Here is a 24,500-nt window from a genome sequence, read left to right as displayed (position 1 = left end):
AATTAGTGGTCTCGACACAGTTTACGCATTGGCAGTTTCACCTACTTTGACTCCTAATTATTTTAAACCAATTCCATTGTTCAATTTGACCAAATTATTAGCTATTTCACTAGTATGCCTTCCATTCTATTGATTGAGCATTAGAAGCTGCTCATTTACCTATTTCACCTACCCCATTTAGTGTACAGAAATTGATAATTTTCCCAATTTTTACACAATTAAAAAATGTACCAGTTTAAAAATAGCGTCTGGAATAAGCAACGTAAACATTGTTGGCACTAAAACAACATTTCCTGTGTTTGTTAGACGCATCCGTAGGCCTCTCCTACATCACACTTGCTTTCATTTTGAATTCTTAATCACACAAAAATAGAAGATTTCCTCCATTTCTCAGATAATAAAATATAACCAGGAATGATTGGTCATGGTTTACAGCATCCCAATAATTGAATCAGGCCTATTAAAAACCCATAATATGGACTGGGGGTTTTGGAAGGCTCTACCCATCTTCTGGAATATCTGCAAAAATCAAGCATTTTCACTTCTTTGAGCTCAATTTCAAGGTACTTGCAGTCCTGAAACAAGTCAAAATTGTATGTATTCAGTACGAAGAAAAAGCCAATAAAAAAAAAACATAAAAAAACATCCAAGAAAACACCTCAAAATTGCTGTTTTAAACCACACACATGGTCACCATTTTATTTTTCCCGTCGTGCACGGCATTGAGGCAGGATATGTTTTTTTTATACTGTGCACACTCACCACTCGCCCATTCTCTCATATCTAGGTCAAAATTTACCACTCACAGCTTATCTGAATAAGTTTTGTGAAAGCTTATTATTCAATTTTGGACACAATTTTTATGGTATTTCCAAAAAAAATCACACTACAGTGGAACCTCAAATATCGAACTTTCTTCAGTCCAGAAGGCTGTTTGAGTGCCTTTACCGAACGAATTTATTCCCATCAGGAATAATGTAAATTAGATTAGTACCATTTCAGACCCTCAAAAATACACTTATAAAAGCACTTACAAAAATACACTTATAAAAGCACTTACAAAAATACATTTTTATTTTTATTATCACACTGGCCGATTCCCACCAAGGCAGGGTGGCCCGAAAAAGAAAAACTTTCACCATCATTCACTCCATCACTGTCTTGCCAGAAGGGTGCTTTACACTACAGTTTTTAAACTGCAACATTAACACCCCTCCTTCAGAGTGCAGGCACTGTACTTCCCATCTCCAGGACTCAAGTCCGGCCTGCCGGTTTCCCTGAATCCCTTCATAAATGTTACTTTGCTCACACTCCAACAGCACGTCAAGTATTAAAAACCATTTGTCTCCATTCACTCCTATCAAACACGCTCACGCATGCCTGCTGGAAGTCCAAGCCCCTCGCACACAAAACCTCCTTTACCCCCTCCCTCCAACCCTTCCTAGGCCGACCCCTACCCCGCCTTCCTTCCACTACAGACTGATACACTCTTGAAGTCATTCTGTTTCGCTCCATTCTCTCTACATGTCCGAACCACCTCAACAACCCTTCCTCAGCCCTCTGGACAACAGTTTTGGTAATCCCGCACCTCCTCCTAACTTCCAAACTACGAATTCTCTGCATTATATTCACACCACACATTGCCCTCAGACATGACATCTCCACTGCCTCCAGCCTTCTCCTCGCTGCAACATTCATCACCCACGCTTCACACCCATATAAGAGCGTTGGTAAAACTATACTCTCATACATTCCCCTCTTTGCCTCCAAGGACAAAGTTCTTTGTCTCCACAGACTCCTAAGTGCACCACTCACTCTTTTTCCCTCATCAATTCTATGATTCACCTCATCTTTCATAGACCCATCCGCTGACACGTCCACTCCCAAATATCTGAATACGTTCACCTCCTCCATACTCTCTCCCTCCAATCTGATATTCAATCTTTCATCACCTAATCTTTTTGTTATCCTCATAACCTTACTCTTTCCTGTATTCACCTTTAATTTTCTTCTTTTGCACACCCTACCAAATTCATCCACCAATCTCTGCAACTTCTCTTCAGAATCTCCCAAGAGCACAGTGTCATCAGCAAAGAGCAGCTGTGACAACTCCCACTTTGTGTGTGATTCTTTATCTTTTAACTCCACGCCTCTTGACAAGACCCTCGCATTTACTTCTCTTACAACCCCATCTATAAATATATTAAACAACCACGGTGACATCACACATCCTTGTCTAAGGCCTACTTTTACTGGGAAAAAATTTCCCTCTTTCCTACATACTCTAACTTGAGCCTCACTATCCTCGTAAAAACTCTTCACTGCTTTCAGTAACCTACCTCCTACACCATACACTTGCAACATCTGCCACATTGCCCCTCTATCCACCCTGTCATACGCCTTTTCCAAATCCATAAATGCCACAAAGACCTCTTTAGCCTTATCTAAATACTGTTCACTTATATGTTTCACTGTAAACACCTGGTCCACACACCCCCTACCTTTCCTAAAGCCTCCTTGTTCATCTGCTATCCTATTCTCCGTCTTACTCTTAATTCTTTCAATTATAACTCTACCATACACTTTACCAGGTACACTCAAGAGACTTATCCCCCTATAATTTTTGCACTCTCTTTTATCCCCTTTGCCTTTATACAAAGGAACTATGCATGCTCTCTGCCAATCCCTAGGTACCTTACCCTCTTCCATACATTTATTAAATAATTGCACCAACCACTCCAAAACTATATCCCCACCTGCTTTTAACATTTCTATCTTTATCCCATCAATCCCGGCTGCCTTACCCCCTTTCATTTTACCTACTGCCTCACGAACTTCCCCCACACTCACAACTGGCTCTTCCTCACTCCTACAAGATGTTATTCCTCCTTGCCCTATACACGAAATCACAGCTTCCCTATCTTCATCAACATTTAACAATTCCTCAAAATATTCCTTCCATCTTCCCAATACCTCTAACTCTCCATTTAATAACTCTCCTCTCCTATTTTTAACTGACAAATCCATTTGTTCTCTAGGCTTTCTTAACTTGTTAATCTCACTCCAAAACTTTTTCTTATTTTCAACAAAATTTGTTGATAACATCTCACCCACTCTCTCATTTGCTCTCTTTTTACATTGCTTCACCACTCTCTTAACTTCTCTCTTTTTCTCCATATACTCTTCCCTTCTTGCATCACTTCTACTTTGTAAAAACTTCTCATATGCTAACTTTTTCTCCCTTACTACTCTCTTTACATCATCATTCCACCAATCGCTCCTCTTCCCTCCTGCACCCACTTTCCTGTAACCACAAACTTCTGCTGAACACTCTAACACTACATTTTTAAACCTACCCCATACCTCTTCGACCCCATTGCCTATGCTCTCATTAGCCCATCTATCCTCCAATAGCTGTTTATATCTTACCCTAACTGCCTCCTCTTTTAGTTTATAAACCTTCACCTCTCTCTTCCCTGATGCTTCTATTCTCCTTGTATCCCATCTACCTTTTACTCTCAGTGTAGCTACAACTAGAAAGTGATCTGATATATCTGTGGCCCCTCTATAAACATGTACATCCTGAAGTCTACTCAACAGTCTTTTATCTACCAATACATAATCCAACAAACTACTGTCATAATTGGTTGTGTTGGGAGCAGTTCGATTTTTGAGGTTCCACTTTATATACATTTGCTTTATAAGAAAATGCAGTGTATTCAATTTGTTTTAGTTGTACACAAAGAGCCAAAAAAACGAGAGTTTTACATAAATAATATTACTATTTTTTTTTATACTGCATGTGGTCAAATTTGAGAGTTGGTTTGAAAAGTTTGTCTAGGTCAATTGTACTTTCCAATAGCAGTGTTGTGATGCTGGTGGAAGGCTCTTGATCCAGGGAGAAAAATGTGCTAAAACATGATTTAATTGCATATTTACACAACCTGCACATAGGTGAGAGACACTTACGATGATGTTTTTGTTTGACTTGGACCATTTACAAGGTCACACTGTGTGACTTAGTAAATGATCCAACTCGGACCAAAACGTGGTCATAAGCTTCTCTCTCTCCTCTTTGCAGGTCGTGTATTCCAGGTATTGTGCTATTTTGTTGTTTCTTATTGCATATTTTGACGTTTCCGAGCAGGTTGAGGCGTTTCTAGCTAAAAGTTGAAGTACAGTTGGAAAAAATGCCTCGGACAGCTCTAAAACGTCAAAATATGCAAAGAAATCAGGTATCAGGTTTAGCATCTCCACACGGGTATAAATAAAAATAATAATAATAGAATAATACAGTGAACCCCCTCTTTATGATTAGCTCCCAATGTGACCAATTATGTAAGTGTATTTATGTAAGTGTGTTTGTACGTGTATGTTTGGGGGTCTGAAATGGACTAATCTAATTCACAATATTCCTTATGGGAACAAATTCGTTTAGTACTGGCACCTGAACATACTTCTGGAATGAAATAATATCGTAAACCGGGGGTCCACTGTACTGTTGAATGTTTTGCATTTTGAGATCATTTTACTTTATTGGCAGATGGCCGATGTTAGTAATAATAATAATATTAGTGTTTCTCTACTGTAATTAGATATATTTTTAGGGGATAGGGATATTTGCTGCTTAGTGACATCTAAACTCTTGTATCTGCATGCCTCTGCCAAGAGTGACAGTGTGAATGATGGTGAAAGTGTTTCTTCTATTTCGGGTCACTTTGCCTCTGTGGGAGACGGCCAGCATATCAGAAAAGAAAATTTGTATTTATTTTTGTATTAACACATCGGCTGTCTCCCACCAAGGCAGGGGGGCCCGAAAAAGAAAAACTTTCATCATCATTCACTCCATCACTGTCTTGCCAGTGGTGTGCCTAAACTACTTATAAAACTGCAACATTAACACCCCTCCTTCAGAATAATAGTAATAATAATGTTGAATGTTTCGTGGTTTTGGGTCGCACTCATTTCTTCTATAGATATTGTTTATTTTGTAATAATGGTGGTGTTGCTGGCATGCTGAAATATGACTATCTCTCGACAGGTCAAATTAGATGTGTATTCGTCTTTAAACGCGGCGGTGACAGCCGGCAAGAAGGCTCAGCCTGTCACCCTGAAAGCTGGCACCAGTCAGCCTGTCTACCTCTCAGCCCCCAGTTTGTCTGATAAGTATGTCATATGTCGCAGGTTAAAGCTTATACCAGTAATTTTTCACCTTTATTTTCAAAATTTACACGATGTTCCAAGCAGAACACAAATCCCAGTAAGGGCTGGGAGCTGAGACATAGTCAGCCTGTCTATCTCTCACCTCCCAGTTTCTCTGATAAGTATATTATGTGCCATAGATTTGAGCTTATACAAGAGATTTTCAACTTTTTTTTTTTTTTTCAAAATTCGTGCAGTAGGCATGTTCCAAGCAGCCGGCCGGAACACAGATTCCGGCTTAATTCTTGTTTATTTACGACAATATTTTGGATGGAAACATCGTCAAATGTTTTGTTGTCCTGTGTGTGGGTTATTTGTGTTTGTTTCTGTGATGTCAAGTTTTTCTTGTACAGTAAATGAGGATCCTTGAAAGGGATTGTTATAATCATGGTGAAGGGCTCTTGATCCAAGAAATTGGGGGTTTACTCTCTTCCTGGGATCAAACTTGTTTGTCTCCCATTCTTCAGACATTGAATGATCCCTATATTAATCTTAACATTTCCCCAAGAAAATATATTACAGTGGACCCCAGCTTTACGATCACCTCCCAATGCGACCAATTATGTAAGTGTATTTATGTAGGTGCATTTGTACGTGTATGTTTGGGGGTCTGAAATGGACTAATCTACTTCACAATATTTCTTATGGGAACAAATACGTTCAGTACTGGCACCTGAACATACTTTTGGAATGAAATAATATCGTGTACCAGGGGTCCACTGTATAAGGTGCACATCACTTTCCGATGGTTCTACTTTAAATATATCAACTTTACGATGGTGCGGTAATCAGTTCTCTGTACTGTAAAACTTTTTTTTGTACTGTATATTTATTGACAAGTTAAACTAGTATTGACAAGATAAACTTGTACTCATTTACTTTTCATTACTGGAATTTAGTTATAGTAATTTGTTTATTTATTCAGTGATGCTAGTTATTTATCTGTTTATCATATATTCATGTATGACTTAAAATATTTTCAACTTATGATGCGTTCGTCGGAGTGTAACGCCACCATAAGTCAAGGACCGCCTGTTTCTACTTTAGTTTTGATTGTAATAGTAATAACGTTAATTTATTTTATTAATACATCGGCTGTCTCCCACCAAGGTAGGGTGTCTCGAAAAAGAAAAACTTTCACCATTGTTCACTCCATCCCTGTCTTGCCAGAGGTGTGCCTACACTACAGTTATAAAACTGCAACACTAACACCCCTCCTTCAGAGTGCAGACACTGTACTTCCCATCTCCAGGACTCAAGTCTGGCTTGCCGGGCTCCCTGAATCTCTTCATAAATGTTACCTTGCTAACACTCCAACAGCACGTCAAGTCCTAAAAACCATATGCCTCCATTTGCTCCGATCTAACATGCTCATGCATGCGTCCTGGAAGTCCAAGCCCCTGGCACACAAAACCTCCTTTACCCCCTCCCTCCGACCCTTCCTCGGCCAACCTCTACCCCACCTTCCCTCCACTACAGATTTACACTCTGTCATTCTATTTTGTTCCATCCTCTCTCCATGCCCGAACCACCTCAACAACCCCTCCTCAGCTCTCTGGATAATAGTTTTGGTAATCCTGCACCACCTCCTAATTTCCAAACTAGGAATTCTCTGCATTATATTCACACCACACATTGCCCTCAGACATGACATCTCCACTGCCTCCAGCCTTCTCCTTGTTGCAACATTCACAACCCATGCTTCACACACTTATAAAAGCCTTGGTATAACTATACTCTCATACATTCCCCTCTTTCTTTGCTTCCATGGACAAAGTTCTTTGTCTCCAGACACTCCTAAGTCCCCTCGTCAATACTGTGATTCACGTCATGTTTCATAGACCCATCTGCTGACACATCCTAAATATCTGAATACATTAATAATGATAATATAATTTTGCTATTGCATTTATAATTAAAAATTACTTTTGGTATGATAATGAAAGAATGTTTTGTATTTTTTCAGGAATCTGAAGAGCCTAGGGCTAACACCTGGTCAGGCTTTATTAGGTAGCCTGTCGTTTGCTAAGGATGAGCAAGTTCGGAAAGCTGTAAGTAGCCACAAGTTTGGGCTCATACGTACTATGCCGGTAAGACCACACGCTTACCCTCTCCTCAGTCTTTATTCACTGTTTCTCCTCTTCTAGCATTCTTTCTTAGCTTAAACTTTCCACTTTTGTATATTCAGTACAGAGATGAATCAGTGAGCTCTCTTGTGAAACTCCAGACTTTAGTGCTGGAGGTGGGAAGTACAGTGCCTGCACTCTGAAGGATGGGTGGGGATGTTACGGTTGGGAATGCCATCTGAACTGCGACATAAGTGCACTTCTGGCAAGACAGCAGTTGAATGAGTAATGATGAATGTGTTTCCTCTTTTTTTAAAGTCCCCCTATCATGGGAGACAGTGAGTGTGTTAAAAAAACTGAAAAATTACATCCAGAATAGAATAATGTGTGAAAAGGCCAGCACTTTTTAAGTTTTGGATGAACTTTCACTAATGTCAACCAAAAAGAAATTGAAATACATAGAGGAGCTGAAATTTTGGATGCTTTTTTTAATTAAAATATCACTACATAGAGGAGCTCAAGTTTTCAGTGATTTTTTTAATTGATAAATAAGACACATGCAGCACTTTGGTATATTTAATTCTGGAAACGCGTCGCCAATCACTGGCTTCTTCAGTCCGACACAGAGAAATGGTGGTGGGAGAAACCACAAGTTGGTGGAATGTTTCTGCAGGTGTCTCATTTACTGATTTGCCATTTTTTAAAGCCATTTGTGCAGGCTTGTTCACTCGTATTAATCCCCAGATAGTCGCACTTCATGGCGGAGCTTCGGAAGAGGGCTCACTGTACGGGTAGTTAGTCTCCTAAATATTTACCACTAATATTCTTTTTGCTGCTTAACATTGTAGGAGTGATGGAAAGAAAAAGTCAATTGTAAGTACAAATGTTCAAATAGGTAAATGTAATAGGTCAAATAGGTATATGGAATACGTGAAATAGGTAAGCATAATAAGTAAATGAAATAGGTAAATGGAAGAGGGAAAATAGGTAAATGTAATAGGTCAAATAGGTATATGGAATACGTGAAATAGGTAAGCATAATAAGTAAATGAAATAGGTAAATGGAAGAGGGAAAATAGGTAAATGTAATAGGTCAAATAGGTATATGGAATACGTGAAATAGGTAAGCATAATAAGTAAATGAAATAGGTAAATGGAAGAGGGAAAATAGGTAAATGTAATAGGTCAAATAGGTATATGGAATACGTGAAATAGGTAAGCATAATAAGTAAATGAAATAGGTAGATGGAAGAGGGAAAATAGGTAAATGTAATTGTGAAGGCATTGACCTGAACTATCTACCTACCTAGCTGGAGGTTGTTCCTGGTTACTGGCTCTTGTAAACCACTGATAACAAACCAGGGATTTGAACCCAGGTCAAGCAAATCTTGAAACTCACAGGCCAGTGCATTAACCACTTGGCCAGCTGGCTGACACACTCGCCTGGGAATTTCAAGACTTGCTCACCATTGGGTTAGACCCCACTTGTTCTGTGGCCTTCGGTCATAAGGCGTACTGGCCCATGTGAGGCAGGCCCAAGTTACGATGAATATAAAGATTAAAAGTTCTCTATTTCAGCGTGACACAATTTTTGTACAGCATCGGATATCCGCATCCGCGGCATATCCGCACAATTTCTTACATCCGCATCCGCATTTTACCGGAAACAGATATCCGCATATGCATCCACATCAACATCACGGAACATCCGCACAGTTTCTCACACCCGCATCCGCAAAATAAGTAAGACATCCTCGTACACATCTGCATCCGCGGATATCTAAATTTTCACAACCGATACATCTATATTGTACAACAATGGGTGACATTTAGGTGTATAGTCAGAAAATCCATTATTATGTAGAGCATTTTGGGCAAAGTCTAATAGGGCAATAATTAATTGATTGCTTATAAATACGGTCTCCTAAGTGGTCATCAAAATAAATTTAGGAAGTATAAGGAATGCAGGAGAATTGAATAGGGAGTCTGGCCCATGGCCGGGCTCAGAGAGTAGAGAAACTCGCGAAACTCTTCAAAGGTATATCAAAGGTAGTGTTATATAGAGGAGGGCCCCCCATGTATACAGCAGGTTAGGTTCTGGGCTACTGTAGGGCCCAGCTTATACAGCAGGTCAGGTTCTGGGCTACTGTAGGGCCCCATGTATACAGCAGGTTAGGTTCTGGGCTACTGTAGGGCCCTGCTTATACAACAGGTTAGGTTCCATGCTACTGTAGGGCCCAGCTTATACAGCAGGTCAGGTCCTGGGCTACTGTAGGGCCCTGCTTATACAGCAGGTTAGGTACTGGGCTGCTATAGGGCCCCACTTACACAGCAAGTTAGGTTCCAGGTTACTGTAGGGCCCCACTTATCCAGCAAGTTAGGTTCCAGGTTACTGTAGGGCTCCACTTATCCAGCAAGTTAGGTTCCAGGTTACTGCAGGGCCCCACTTATCCAGCAAGTTAGGTTCCAAGTTACTGTAAGGCCCCACTTATCCAGCAAGTTAGGTTCCAGGTTACTGTAGGGCCCCACTTATCCAGCAAGTTAGGTTCCAGGTTACTGTAGGGCTCCACTTATCCAGCAAGTTAGGTTCCAGGTTACTGTAGGGCCCCACTTATCCAGCAAGTTAGGTTCCAGGTTACTGTAGGGCCCCACTTACACAGGAAGTTAGGTTCCAGGTTACTGTAGGACCCCACTTATCCAGCAAGTTAGGTTCCAGGTTACTGTAGGGCCCCACTTACACAGCAGGTTAGGTTCCAGGTTACTGTAGGGCCCCACTTATCCAGCAAGTTAGGTTCCAGGTTACTGTAGGGCCCCACTTATCCAGCAAGTTAGGTTCCAGGTTACTGTAGGGCCCTACTTATCCAGCAAGTTAGGTTCCAGGTTACTGTAGGGCCCCACTTATCCAGCAAGTTAGGTTCCAGTTTACTGTAGGGCCCCACTTATCCAGCAAGTTAGGTTCCAGGTTACTGTAGGGCCCCACTTATCCAGCAAGTTAGGTTCCAGGTTACTGTAGGGCCCCACTTACACAGCAAGTTAGGTTCCAGGTTTCTGTAGGACCCCACTTATCCAGCAAGTTAGGTTCCAGGTTACTGTAGGGCCCCACATATCCAGCAAGTTAGGTTCCAGGTTACTGTAGGGCCCCACTTACACAGCAGGTTAGGTTCCAGGTTACTGTAGGGCCCCACTTATCCAGCAAGTTAGGTTCCAGGTTACTGTAGGGCCCCACTTATCCAGCAAGTTAGGTTCCAGGTTACTGTAGGGCCCCACTTATCCAGCAAGTTAGGTTCCAGGTTACTGTAGGGCCCCACTTATCCAGCAAGTTAGGTTCCAGGTTACTGTAGGGCCCCACTTATCCAGCAAGTTAGGTTCCAGGTTACTGTAGGGCCCCACTTATCCAGCAAGTTAGGTTCCAGGTTACTGTAGGGCCCCACTTATCCAGCAAGTTAGGTTCCAGGTTACTGTAGGGCCCCACTTATCCAGCAAGTTAGGTTCCAGGTTACTGGAGGGCCCCACTTATCCAGCAAGTTAGGTTCCAGGTTACTGTAGGGCCCTGCTTATCCAGCAAGTTAGGTTCCAGGTTACTGTAGGGCCCCACTTATCCAGCAAGTTAGGTTCCAGGTTACTGTAGGGCCCCACTTATCCAGCAAGTTAGGTTCCAGGTTACTGTAGGGCCCCACTTATCCAGAAAGTTAGGTTCCAGGTTACTGTAGGGCCCCACTTATCCAGCAAGTTAGGTTCCAGGTTACTGTAGGGCCCCACTTATCCAGCAAGTTAGGTTCCAGGTTACTGTAGGGCCCCACTTATCCAGCAAGTTAGGTTCCAGGTTACTGTAGGGCCCCACTTATCCAGCAAGTTAGGTTCCAGGTTACTGTAGGGCCCCACTTATCCAGCAAGTTAGGTTCCAGGTTACTGTAGGGCCCCACTTATCCAGCAAGTTAGGTTCCAGGTTACTGTAGGGCCCCACTTATCCAGCAAGTTAGGTTCCAGGTTACTGTAGGGCCCCACTTATCCAGCAAGTTAGGTTCCAGGTTACTGTAGGGCCCCACTTATCCAGCAAGTTAGGTTCCAGGTTACTGTAGGGCCCCACTTATCCAGCAAGTTAGGTTCCAGGTTACTGTAGGGCCCCACTTATCCAGCAAGTTAGGTTCCAGGTTACTGTAGGGCCCCACTTATCCAGCAAGTTAGGTTCCAGGTTACTGTAGGGCCCCACTTATCCAGCAAGTTAGGTTCCAGGTTACTGTAGGGCCCCACTTATCCAGCAAGTTAGGTTCCAGGTTACTGTAGGGCCCCACTTATCCAGCAAGTTAGGTTCCAGGTTACTGTAGGGCCCCACTTATCCAGTAAGTTAGGTTCCAGGTTACTACTATAAAGTGAAATAGCTTTCTTTATCACTTTCAACTGCATATGAAGTCTGATATCATGTTCACGCCATCATGTTCACACCATCATGTTCACACCATCATGTTCACACCATCATGTTCACACCATCATGTTCACACCATCATGTTCACACCATCATGTTCACACTATCATGTTCACACCATCATGTTCACACCATCATGTTCACACCATCATGTTCACACTATCATGTTCACACTATCATGTTCACGCCATCATGTTCACGCCATCATGTTCACGCCATCATGTTCACGCCATCATGTTCACACCATCATGTTCACACCATCATGTTCACACCATCATGTTCACACCATCATGTTCACGCTGTCATGTATTTGGTGAGCATACAGCTTCACATTAATCTCCTATCATGTTCTGAATAAACAAAGCGGCTATCATGTTCACATTTAGAAAACCGACAAGTTGAAGAATCGAGACACTTATGCAACACATGGGAATTTTTATTGAAGAAACGTTTTGCTACACAGTGGCTTCATCAGTCCAATACAAAGTAGAAATGGGTAAGGAGAGGAGGAGTTTGAGGTAATCAGTCCCTGAACCTGGAATCGATGTGTTCAGTCCATCACTCTTGTCACATTGATTCCAGGTTGTGGGACTGATTACCTCAAACTTCTCCTCTCCTTACCCATTTCTACTTTGTATTGAACTGAAGTCACTGTGTGGTGAAACGTTTCTTCAATAAAGATTCCCATGTGTTGCATAAGTGTCTCAATTCTTCAATTATTGAGTTCAGTTGTTTTAAGGATTAAAGGTTGACTTAGGGTTGCAGGTAATACGGATTCTAGCATGTTAACATATTTTGAACACATTGGGTATATTTAAGGGTTGTGAGGATTACAGTGGCTGGAACACTTCACTAGAAAGTTGTTAAGCATTTTTACTGTGTAAAAATTGTAGGAGCAGAATCAACTTGTTAGGTAGACTTGTCTGTACACACTTTAACAAGTACAGTGGACCCCCGACTAACGATATTATTTCAATCCAGAAGTCTGTTCGGGTGCTGTTATAGACCGAATTTATTCCCATAAGGAATATTGTGAATTAGATTAGTCCGTTTCAGACCACCAAAAATACACCTACAAAAGCACTTACAAAAATACACTTACATAATTGGTCGAGTTTGGAGCTGATCATTAGTCGGGGGTCCACTGTACTGTTGAAGTTCACTGAATCTAGCCATTTGTAAACTTCATGGTGACTTTTTTTTTTTTTTTTCCATTTTTCCAGGACCAGTATCCCCTACGTGTGGTGGTTACTGAACTACCTTGCAAAAAACGCAGCACCGGTAGCAGCAACAGCAACTCTGAGGAGAAGAAAGAAGCTAAAACCCTGGCAGACTATCAAGAAGCCTTAAGGGACCTACAAACTGCTTGGATAGCCAAACTAGGTACTTATATATGTGGCTGTTACTCAATGATAATAATAATAATACTAACAATACTAACAATTTTCATATAGTTGGACTTGAGTCCTGGAAATGGGAAGTACAATGTTACCTGCACTTTAAAGGAGGGGTTTGGGATATTGGCAGTTTGGAGGGATATGTTGTGTATCTTTATACGTATATGCTTCTAAACTGTTGTATTCTGAGCACCTCTGCAAAAACAGTGATTATGTGTGAGTGTGGTGAAAGTGTTGAATGATGATGAAAGTATTTTCTTTTTGGGGATTTTCTTTCTTTTTGGGTCACCCTGCCTCGGTGGGTCACCCTTCCTCGGTGGGTCACCCTGCCTCGGTGGGTCACCCTGCCTCGGTGGGTCACCCTGCCTCGGTGGGTCACCCTGCCTCGGTGGGTCACCCTGCCTCGGTGGGTCACCCTGCCTCGGTGGGTCACCCTGCCTCGGTGGGAGACGGCCGACTTGTTGAAAAATAAAAAAATAGAAACCATGCTTGTCGTAAGAGGCGCCTAAAATGCCGGCAGTGAGGTGTTACTAACACCACCTGCTGTATAAATTACTAAATGTAAAAAGAAGGAAAACTTTTTTCTTTTTCAGGTCACCCTGCCTTGGTGGGAGACAACCAATGTGTTAAAATAACAATAATAATAATAACAATACTTCTGGAAAGATAACAGTTGAATGAACGATGATGAATGTGTTTTCTTCTGTGTGTCACTCTGAATCAGTGGAAGATGGCCATTGAGCTAATAATAATATAATAATAATGCATTACTAATAGTACTAATGGTACTAATAGTACCAGTAATAATTTTACTAAATATGTCTAATTATTTTCATATATATTTTCATATAGTCGGACTTGAGTCCTGGAAATGGGAAGTACAATGCCTGCACTTTAAAGGAGGGGTTTGGGATATTGGCAGTTTGGAGGGATATGTTGTGTATGTTTATATGTGTATGCTTCTAGACTGTTGTATTCTGAGCACCTCTGCATAAACAGTGATAATGTGCGAGTGTGGTGAAAGTGTTGAATGATGATGAAAGTATTTTCTTTTTGGGGATTTTCTTTCTTTTTTGGGTCACCCTGCCTCGGTGGGAGACGGCCGACTTGTTGAAAAAAAAATATCTAATTATTTATCATATACGTATGTATATTATTAATTATGATAAATTATGGTTACAAGATTAGGTAAACAATTATTTACATTCCAGTATCATTTTGTCTTTTAAAAACTCATTGTTATGAAATATTTTTTTAGGGCAGACTTAAAAATAGAGCCTAATACAGTAGATCATTAATTAATCCATGATCTGGTAACACCTTTGTGTTTGCAATTTCAAAATTGTAGCATATTTTCAGCAAATGTCGTGTATTAGTCAGCTTACACGCAGAATGCGTGTCGTGAAAGATGTGGTGTGTGCTGGGCTCTTTCTCTTCTGCCTACGGCAAGGTTCGTTGTCTTACAGGGTAGGCCTACATAATGTATGCAGCCTTCTTTGCCTCGGTGATCCGTTCCTTGCCTCAGTGATCCGTTCCTTGCCTCGGTGATCCATTTCTTGCCTCGGTGACCCATTTCTTGCCTCAGAGATCTCTTCCTTGCCTCGGTGATCTGTTCCTTGTCTCAGTGATCCATTGCTTGTCTCGGTGATCCGTTCCTTGCCTCAGTGATCCATTCCTTGCCTCAGTAAACTGCATTTTTGTATACTGCAGAAATAAATCAAGTTTGTGTGTTTTTCAGATTGTGAGGCTGGAGAGGAGATATACAAGGATGTGATGACTGCTCACCCGGACCACCTGGCTGCCCAGTTGGCACGTCTGCAAGCCTTGGATGCTGTTGGAGCCCAGAACAGAACAGCTGTGATAGCGCAGGCCTCGCGCATTGTAGCAGCGGTTGATACGGCGCCCCTACTGGCTTTCTATGGTACCAAGACCGACACACGCACAGATGCAGCCAAGATCAAAACGCAGGTTAGTCAGTATTTTTTAAAAATATGAAAAGTTCATAGAAACCTAAATTATTATTTCATATTTCATCTTTTTGGAGCAGCTGGAGGCATTTTCTGACATCATTTTTAAGATATGTCAGTTATTACACTTATAATTGAAATTGATTAGCACTTTTTTTTAATGGGCCATAATTAAATTCTTAGATTTTGGAAGTTGTTAAAATGAAAATCTCAATACAGTGTGTAAATTGAACTTCTAATTCCTGTAAAATAATTGCCGTAAAATACGGCAAGTGATAATAAGTGTAAAGTTAGAGAAATTAGTAGTGGTCAGTACAAAGAATCACATTTAGTCCATATAAAGTTATTATGTGTGGCTGTAGCCACCTAAATACTGTAGACCATTCTAGAACTTTATTTCTCCTTGTAGCCAAGTTTATTTTAGCAAATTTTGGTGCAAAGGAAGAGTTTTCACAGCAAACTGATTTCTAATAATCTTTCAGATGGACAAGCAGCGAAATACCCTGCTGGAAGCTCTGTCCCGCCAGGGGTCAGCGCTGTGTGCCGATATTCTGGCTCTGCCTGCCGCTGAGCGCACCCAGGAAGCAATAGACCAGGTCGACGCCATCGCTGTTGACGCAATGAAATTCGTGGAGCCATCGGACTCAAAGGCAGGTTTTTGTCTCGGTATTTGCCTATGTTTTGTGTTCGTGCTAGTGGTTTTGTTTTTGTTACATTGGTTTATTTTGTTTTTTCTTGTGTAGGTTCATATAGTGTGTTTATTCTATTTTTTTTTTATGTACATTTATTTTTGTTTTTCTTGTGTTGGTTCGTACAGTGGTACCTTGGGATATGAACTTAATTCGTTCCAGAAGGCTGTTCAAATGCTGTTACCAAACGAATTTGTTCCCATAAAGAATAATGTAAATTAGATTAATCCATTTCAGACCCCCAAAAATATCCTTACAAAAGCACTTACATAAATACACTTAAATAATTGTTTGAGTTTTGAGCTGTTCGTATCCTGAGGTACCACTGTACAGTGGACCCTCACCTAACGATATTAATTGCTGTCCGAGAACGAATATCGTTAGGCGAGTTTTTTAGCGTTGGCCGAGGCAAAAGTTAGCGTTAAAATGTATCATTAGGCGAATTTAACATTATGCGATGCGTTCGTTAGGCGAGGGTCCACTGTATATACTTTTTCTCAGCAAGGTTGGTGTGTGATCTATATCAAAATTCTCTTTCAATCTCTCACTTTCTTCCTTCTAAGGTAAGTTTGACCTGCAGATGTGTTCATTACTGTGAAAGTACAGCCAGGTCTTGATTAGTGCGAATTTCAACATAGGGCAAAATTAATTAACGCAAATTTTTCCCTCAAAACTCATCAGATCATGTACCAAAATTACATATTATTCAAATAGTGCAAATTTGAATACTGTAACCACTTCACGGGTTCATTATCCCACTAATGGAGACTTGGCAGGGTGGCCCGAAAAAGAAAAACTTTCACCATCATTCAGTCCATTGTTGTCTTGCCAGGGGAATGCCTGCACTATAGTTATAAAACTGCAACATTAACACTCCTCCTTCAGAGTGCAGACACTGTACTTCTCATCGCCTGGACTCAAGTCCGGCCTGCCGGTTTCCCTGAACCCCTTCATAAATGTTACCTTGCTTACACTCCAACAGCACGTCAAGCCCTAAAAACCATTTGTCTCCATTTGTGCGAGCGTGTTAAATAGGAATAAATGGAAGCAAATGATTTTTAATACTTGACGTGCTGTTGGAGTGTAAGCAAGGTAACATTTATGAAGGGATTCAGGGAAACTGGCAGGCCGGACTTGAGTCCTGGAGACGAGAAGTACAGTGCCTGCACTCTGAAGGAGTGTTAGTGTTGCAGTTTTATAACTGTAATGTAAGGGTGCCTCTCACAAGACAGTGATGGAGTGAATGATGGTTTTTATTTTTCGGGCCACCCTGCCTTGGTGGGAGACAGCCGATGTGTTAATAATAAAAAAACATGCAAGATTTCAGGTACGTCTTGCTACTTCTACTTAGGTCACACAATGCATACGTGTACAAACATATATGTATATATATACACACACACCCCTCTGGGTTTTCTTATATTTTCTTACTATTTCTTGTTCTTGTTTATTTCCTCTTATCTCCATGGGGAAGTGGAACAGAATTCTTCCTCTCTAAGCCATGCGTGTCATAAGAGGCGACTAATATGCCAGGACCATGGGGCTAGTAACCCTTTCTCTTGTATACATTACTAGATTTAAAAATATAAATTTTTGTTTTTCTTTTTTGGGTCACCCTGGCTCGGTGGGATATAATCAGTTTGTTGAAACGTATATATTCAATAAGATCAGAGTAAACGGGTGATAGCACAATATGCCAAAATAACCTCGGTGAAAAATAGCGAAATTTGTGATGTCTCACATTATCAAGAAACTGTGAGAGATCGAGAAAAGCACCTGGAATTTTTTTTTTTTCACTCTGGTTATTTTTCATACATTAGTATGTGTCTCATTGCTTTTATTATAGGTAATGATTAGCATTTTATTGTTTCAGGTAAATGGGTTCTTTGCAAGTTACTACCAAGTCCGAGGGCTCGATGGCTTGGCGGCACGAATAATTGCCCGCCAGTGTGAAGAGAAATGGACCCGAGAGAATGAAGCCAAGCTAACCGAAGCATATAATCGACTGGGCTGGAGCCATATTTCCACACTTATCACTAGTACTCACCCATTACGGTTCCCCAACACTTATACACCTTTCTGAGTGCGTTAATTAAAATCTCGGAGAGTATCTTCAGTCACTTTTGATTACTATGCTGCCGTAATTTTAATATTCGAGAGCTTTTGCACTTTTGTTATATTTCGTCCACTGATCTTAAATTTATGATGGACATTCACCAGCAATTGTGTTTGGAATATTGACATTATAACCCACAGACTCGACCAGTACAAAGATCGTAATCAAGTTGCCAGTTGTGAGTGTGTAGTGTGGGGGCAGGAACTGATAACCAGCCATTGTTTAGTACCTCAGATCAGTACCTCAGATCAGCACCTCAGATCAGTATCTCAGATCAGCACCTCGGGTCTACACCTCAGCTCAACACCGCAGGTCAATGCCTGAGATCAGCAAGTCAGATCAACACCGCAGATCAATGCTCAGATCAACAGGAGGATTTTAGATACTGCATGTACATAAGTGATCATTCTACTCTGATCCACGGATGAGTTGTCGTCCAGTGTGTATTCAGTACCAGCAGGCCACTGACAGGAACACCCTGTTAGATAATGTGATATTGTGGCAAAGTTTCACTCTCCAGGAACTTTATCAAGTTCTTACAGCTTCACAAAGTTCCTGGAGAGCAAAACATTACCACAAAACGTCACATTGATTGCATCTGTGTCCATTTAGGTGACATTTTGTTGGTAGGTCTACCATTGTTATTACAGGAATGGTCTGGTTGATCAGGCAGTCAACAAGGTCTGGCCCCAGGCCAGCCTACATTCTAGAAACCAGTCACAGGTATAGGCTAACAATGAGGGATGGCTCCTTAGGCCTATGTTAAAGCAAATTAATTTTACATTACATACAGTGGAACCTGGGTTTTCGTATGCCCTAGTTTGTATGTAAAACTTTAGTTATTTTCTATAAAATGTATTTTTTGTTAATATTTTTGGGTGTCTGGAATGGATTAATTGGATTTACATTACGTATTTCTGAAGGAGGGGTGTTAATGTTGCAGTTTAAAAACTGTAGTGTAAAGCACCCTTCTGGCAAGACAGTGATGGAGTGAATGATGGTGAAAGTTTTTCTTTTTCGGGCCACCCTGCCTTGGTGGGCCACCCTGCCTTGGTGGTCCACCCTGCCTTGGTGGTCCACCCTGCCTTGGTGGTCCACCCTGCCTTGGTGGGCCACCCTGCCTTGGTGGTCCACCCTGCCTTGTTGGACCACCCTGCCTTGGTGGTCCACCCTGCCTTGGTGGTCCACCCTGCCTTGGTGGGCCACCCTGCCTTGGTGGGCCACCCTGCCTTGGTGGGAATCGGTCAGTGTGATAATAATAAAAAAGAATTTCTTAGGGAAAACATTAAAAAAAAAAAATGCATTTTATAGAGAATAAGTATAGTTTTACATACAGACTAGGGCATACGAAAACGCAGGTTCCACTGTATTTCCATTTTTTTTTTGTCACCTAGTAAGTTAATTGCATTTAGTGAAATGTAATTTCTTTGTTAACATTGTTAATTATTTGAGAATATTCCTCACCTGGTGTAGGAAAATCTATTTTTTAATTTTTTTTTCTGTCGGTATTGCCATTTTTAATATGTTACATATAGAGCCCCATCAGGGAGATTACTTATGGTACGATGGTTTGTCTTTTAGACCCAAACTTATGATACGATGGTTTGTCTTTTAGACCCAAACTTACGGTACGATGGTTTGTCTTTTAGACCCAAACTTACAGTACGATGGTTTGTCTTTTAGACCCAAACTTACAGTACGATGGTTTGTCTTTTAGACCCAAACTTACAGTACGATGGTTTGTCTTTTAGACCCAAACTTACAGTACGATGGTTTGTCTTTCAGACCCAAACTTACGGTACGATGGTTTGTCTTTCAGACCCAAACTTACGGTACGATGGTTTGTCTTTCAGACCCAAACTTACGGTACGATGGTTTGTCTTTCAGACCCAAACTTACGGTACGATGGTTTGTCTTTCAGACCCAAACCAAAAAAGATCGTGTGCTGGGTATGTTTTTTTTTTTTTATTTCGAAAATTCTGACCTTTTGTTTCATTGGCATCTTTCTCCTATTCATAACATCTCTTACCGTGAAGTTATATTTTTGAAGCCGAGGCAGAAGTTCAAAAGTTCGGTGTGTTATAACAAGAGGAAATATCTTTGCTCACCTGGAAACTTCAAGATGCATAATAAAATTTTAGTTCTATTGGTGAAATTTTTTTTCAAATTGTGTTCCCATTGCAATGTTCCAGTGTAACACAAATTCAGATTATTATTTCAACGTGATGCCATGTAAAGAAAGTGATGGAGTGAATGATGGTGAAAGCGTTTCTTCTGTTTAGGGTCACCTTGGTGGGAAATGACTGATGTGTTAATAAAAAAATATGTATATTTCTAGCAGTACATGATACAACTTATACAGACCATAGTTGACACCTATGACATACTACCATATAGAAAGTACCTTGTTATGTACAGCATTTCCTGTAAATTAAGTCAATTTTGTCTAAGGATGCCACCCACACCAGTCCACTAACACCAAGGTACCTACTTATTGCTAGGTGAACAGTGCCAGCAGTGTCTTAATGTCCTAATGGTACCAGCAGCAGGCATGTGAGTGTGTGTTAGGAGTGAGTGGAGGCAAGTGGTTTTTGGGACTTGATAAACTGTTGTAGTGTGAGCAAGGTAACATATTATGAAGGGATTCATGGAAAAACTGGTTAGCTGGACTTGAGTCTTGGAGGTGGGAAATATACTGCCTGCACTTTGAAGGAGAGGTGTTTGCTGTTTGGAGGGGCATCTGAACTGTGGTATCTGTACACCTCTGACATGACAGTGATAGTGTGAATGATGGTGCAAGTGTTTATTTTTTCAGGTCACCCTGCCTCAGTGGGAGACAGTGTACAAAAAAAGGTCTTGATCTGTGATGTGAGCACACTTTACAAAACACTCATTGAATGAATGATGGTGGATATATCTTCTTTTTCTGGTGGATCACTTCCCTGGGAGATGAATGGTGTCTTAACAGCAAGGCTGTGGAGTCAGTCGGAAGCAATTCTTGGGTTACTGGTGTCGGAGTTCCCCTCAAGGGAGGTTCCTTGACGCTGGTGAGGGGCTCTTGATCTAGGGAATTGAATCAGTGCTCCAGTTCCCTGAATTAAGCCTGAATACCTTCCAGCCCCCCTCCCCCCACAGATGCTGTATAATCCTATGGGTTTAGCGCTTCCCCATGATTATAATAATAATGGAATCAGAGTTGGAGGCGGTAAAATGTAATTAAAATAGTCGGAGGTGCCATAAATAAAGGAGTCTGTAAAATGTAATTAAAGGAACCGGAGGTGCCATAAAAAAAGGAATGAAGTTTTTTGTACTGACTTCACAGTCCTGGTCCCCTCAAAGAAGGTTCCTTGATGCTAGTGAGGGGCTCTTGATCTACGGAATTGGATCTCTTCTCCAATTCCCTGAATTAAACCCGAGTACCTTCCACATCTGCCCTCAGGCACTCTGTAATCTAACGGGTTTAACGCTTCCCCCTTGATTATAATAATAATCAGTCCTGGCCAACAGACAAACAAACCTTGATAAATTAATATGTACCTCTTACCCACATCTTACAAATACAAATTTTGATTTCTTTATGCAGTACAAAATGTAGTTTACGTGTAAACAAAACATTTAATAAAAGTAGTTTACGTGTAAACAGAACATTTAATAAATGTAGTTTACGTGTAAACAAAACATTTAATAAATGTAGTTTACGTGTAAACAGAACATTTAATAAATGTAGTTTACGTGTAAACAAAACATTTAATAAATGTAGTTTACGTGTAAACAAAACATTTAATAAATCGTGTAAATAAAACGTGTAATAAAATACTAGTATGCAATGCATTTCTTGCAAACGAACTTGTAACTGTCACCATTGCAGTTCCACTGTAGCTGCAATGTCTGTCTTCGTGTGATGTAAATGTTTAGGAACCCATAAGCGGAAGATTGAGACCCCTCAAGGGAGGTTCCTTGACGCTGGTGAGGGGCTCTTGATCTAGGGAATTGGATCTGTGCTCCAGTTCCCTGAATTGATCCTGAATACCTCCCATCCCCCCCCACACAGGCTCTGTATAATCCTACGGGTTTAGCTCTCCTCCAGGATTATAATAATGAAGATTGAGACACTTGTGCAACATTCGGGAATCTTTAAATGAGGAAACATTTTGTCAGCCAATGGTTTCTTCAGTCCAATAACAGAGAAAAATGGTGAAAGATAAGGAGAATGAGATAATCAGTCCGTCAGTCTGAAGTCGATGTGTTCAGTTCATCAGTCTTAAGAAAAATACAGCATATGCTTGGAAACGTGGCTTATATACTGCAGTCAGGTGAAGAGTGGCTGGAATATTGCTGCACACTAACACCACCTTTCAAGGCAGGTGAAATTGCCGACCTAGAAAATGTACAGAGAACTTTCACGGCGCGCATAACGGAGATAAAACACCTCAATTATTGGGAGCGCTTGAGGTTCCTAAACCTGTATTCCCTGGAACGCAGGAGGGAGAGATACATGATTATATACACCTGGAAAATCCTAGAGGGACTAGTACCGAACTTGCACACGAAAATCACTCACTACGAAAGCAAAAGACTTGGCAGACGATGCACCATCCCCCCAATGAAAAGCAGGGGTGTCACTAGCACGTTAAGAGACCATACAATAAGTGTCAGGGGCCCGAGACTGTTCAACTGCCTCCCAGCATACATAAGGGGGATTACCAACAGACCCCTGGCAGTCTTCAAGCTGGCACTGGACAAGCACCTAAAGTCGGTTCCTGACCAGCCGGGCTGTGGCACGTACGTTAGTTTGCGTGCAGCCAGCAGTAACAGCCTGGTTGATCAGGCTCTGATCCACCAGGAGGCCTGGTCACAGACCGGGCCGCGGGGGCGTTGACCCCCGGAACTCTCTCCAGGTATACTGCAGTCAGGTGAATAGAATCAGAGTCACCACTGGACAAATCCACTAGTGTAAGCACAGGTCATGCTTGTAGGTTAGGCAAACATAGAACTCCCTGTATCACGATCCCTACATGCTGCTGTGTCTGACAGATGTGATACAATTGTTCAGAAAACTGAAGTTGAGGAATGAAGTCACTGGCTGGAGAATCAGTTCCTCAATACAGATTTACGAATATTGCATAAGCGTCTCGTTCTATCTTGGTATCGAGATAAGGCTGGTGATTAGATTTCTTACCCAAGTGCTTAGAGATCCCCAGTGAAAAGCAGGGGCACCACGAGTATGCTAAGAGACAACAAGTGTCAGGGGCCCAAGACTGTTCAACTGCCTCCCAGCATACATAAGGGGGATTACCAATAAACCCCTGGCTGTCTTTAAGACCCCTGGTTATATTCAAGACCCCTGGCTGTCTTCAAGACCCCTGGTTGTCTTCAAGACCCCTGGTTGTCTTCAAGACCCCTGGTTGTCTTCAAGACCCCTGGTTGTCTTCAAGACCCCTGGTTGTCTTCAAGACCCCTGGTTGTCTTCAAGACCCCTGGTTATCTTCAAGACCCCTGGTTGTCTTCAAGACCCCTGGTTATCTTCAAGAGGGAGCTGGACAGACACCTAGTCAGTACCTAACCAGCCAGGTTGTGGTCCCTACGTTAGTTTACATGCAGCCAGCAGTAACCTGGTCTCTCAGGCCCTGATCCACCGCCAAGCCTGGTCAAGGACCGGGCTGCTGGGCGGGTGTTAAACTACACAAATAACCCGCACATTGGAGACAGGAACTTATAATAACATTTTGGTCTGATTTAAATCATTTACAAAATCACAAGCGACGCTTCAGTCCAACTTGGACCATTTACAAAGGTCACACAGTGTTCCACTCGTGGTATTACACCTTTTTGTTCATTATCACTTAATGTCACGGTTTTAATAAATGGTTTCCCCTCAAGGAAGGCTCCTTGACGCTGGTGAGGGGCTCTTGATCTAGGGAATTGGATCTGTGCTCCAGTTCCCTGAATTAAGCCTGAATGCCTTCCATCCCCCCAGGCGCTGTATAATCCTACGGGTTTAGTGCTCCCCCCTTGATTATAATAATAATAATTAATAAGTGGTTTAGAAAACTAACAAGATATGTAAAATGTGGATACATAATACAGAAATATTTACCAGCTAGTGGCTGCTTCAGTCCAATGTAGAGAAGAATGGTGGATGAGGAAGAGTTGAGGTAACCAGTCCCTCAACCTGGAGTCCCCGTGTCCAGTCCATCAGTGGACTGGAAATGTCAATTCCAGGCTCAGGGACTGATTAACTTAAAAATTAGAAACGTACTGCCAGTCACTTGCTGCTGGTACGTTTCCACAATGGATTCCCCAGGTATTGCACGAGTGTCTTATTTTAACACATCAGCTGTCTCCCACCAAGGCAGGGTGGTCCACCAAGGCAGGGTGATCCACCAAGGCAGGGTGATCCACCAAGGCAGGGTGACCCACCAAGGCAGGGTGGTCCACCAAGGCAGGGTGGTCCACCAAGGCAGGGTGGACCACCAAGGCAGGGTGATCCACCAAGGCAGGGTGACCCACCAAGGCAGGGTGGTCCACCAAGGCAGGGTGATCCACCAAGGCAGGGTGACCCACCAAGGCAGGGTGGTCCACCAAGGCAGGGTGACCCACCAAGGCAGGGTGGACCACCAAGGCAGGGTGGACCACCAAG

General features: G+C 41.8%; 1 protein-coding gene across 2 annotated transcripts in view; it reads left to right on the top strand.

Moving 5' to 3' along the window:
- Positions 1–18,387, top strand: part of TppII (Tripeptidyl-peptidase II) — an 82,274-nt gene extending 63,887 nt beyond the window's left edge. Inside the window, exons 20-25 of one of the 2 annotated variants that reach the window (XM_070080155.1) lie at positions 5,042–5,166; positions 7,169–7,253; positions 12,915–13,074; positions 14,827–15,056; positions 15,538–15,705; positions 17,618–18,387. In XM_070080155.1, coding sequence (XP_069936256.1) covers positions 5,042–5,166; positions 7,169–7,253; positions 12,915–13,074; positions 14,827–15,056; positions 15,538–15,705; positions 17,618–17,827 — 978 coding nt within the window. In that variant the 3' untranslated portion in view covers positions 17,828–18,387. Of the gene's footprint in view, positions 1–5,041; positions 5,167–7,168; positions 7,293–12,914; positions 13,075–14,826; positions 15,057–15,537; positions 15,706–17,617 lie in introns of both variants that reach the window. The other variant, XM_070080154.1, reaches the window with a different exon arrangement.
- The last annotated feature ends 6,113 nt before the right edge of the window (positions 18,388–24,500 follow it).

The sequence above is a fragment of the Cherax quadricarinatus genome, unplaced genomic scaffold, assembly GCF_038502225.1.
Source record: "Cherax quadricarinatus isolate ZL_2023a unplaced genomic scaffold, ASM3850222v1 Contig176, whole genome shotgun sequence".
Classification (NCBI taxonomy): domain Eukaryota; kingdom Metazoa; phylum Arthropoda; class Malacostraca; order Decapoda; family Parastacidae; genus Cherax; species Cherax quadricarinatus.
The sequence above is the reverse complement of the archived record's forward strand: the minus strand, read 5'-3'. Positions and strand labels throughout refer to the sequence as shown.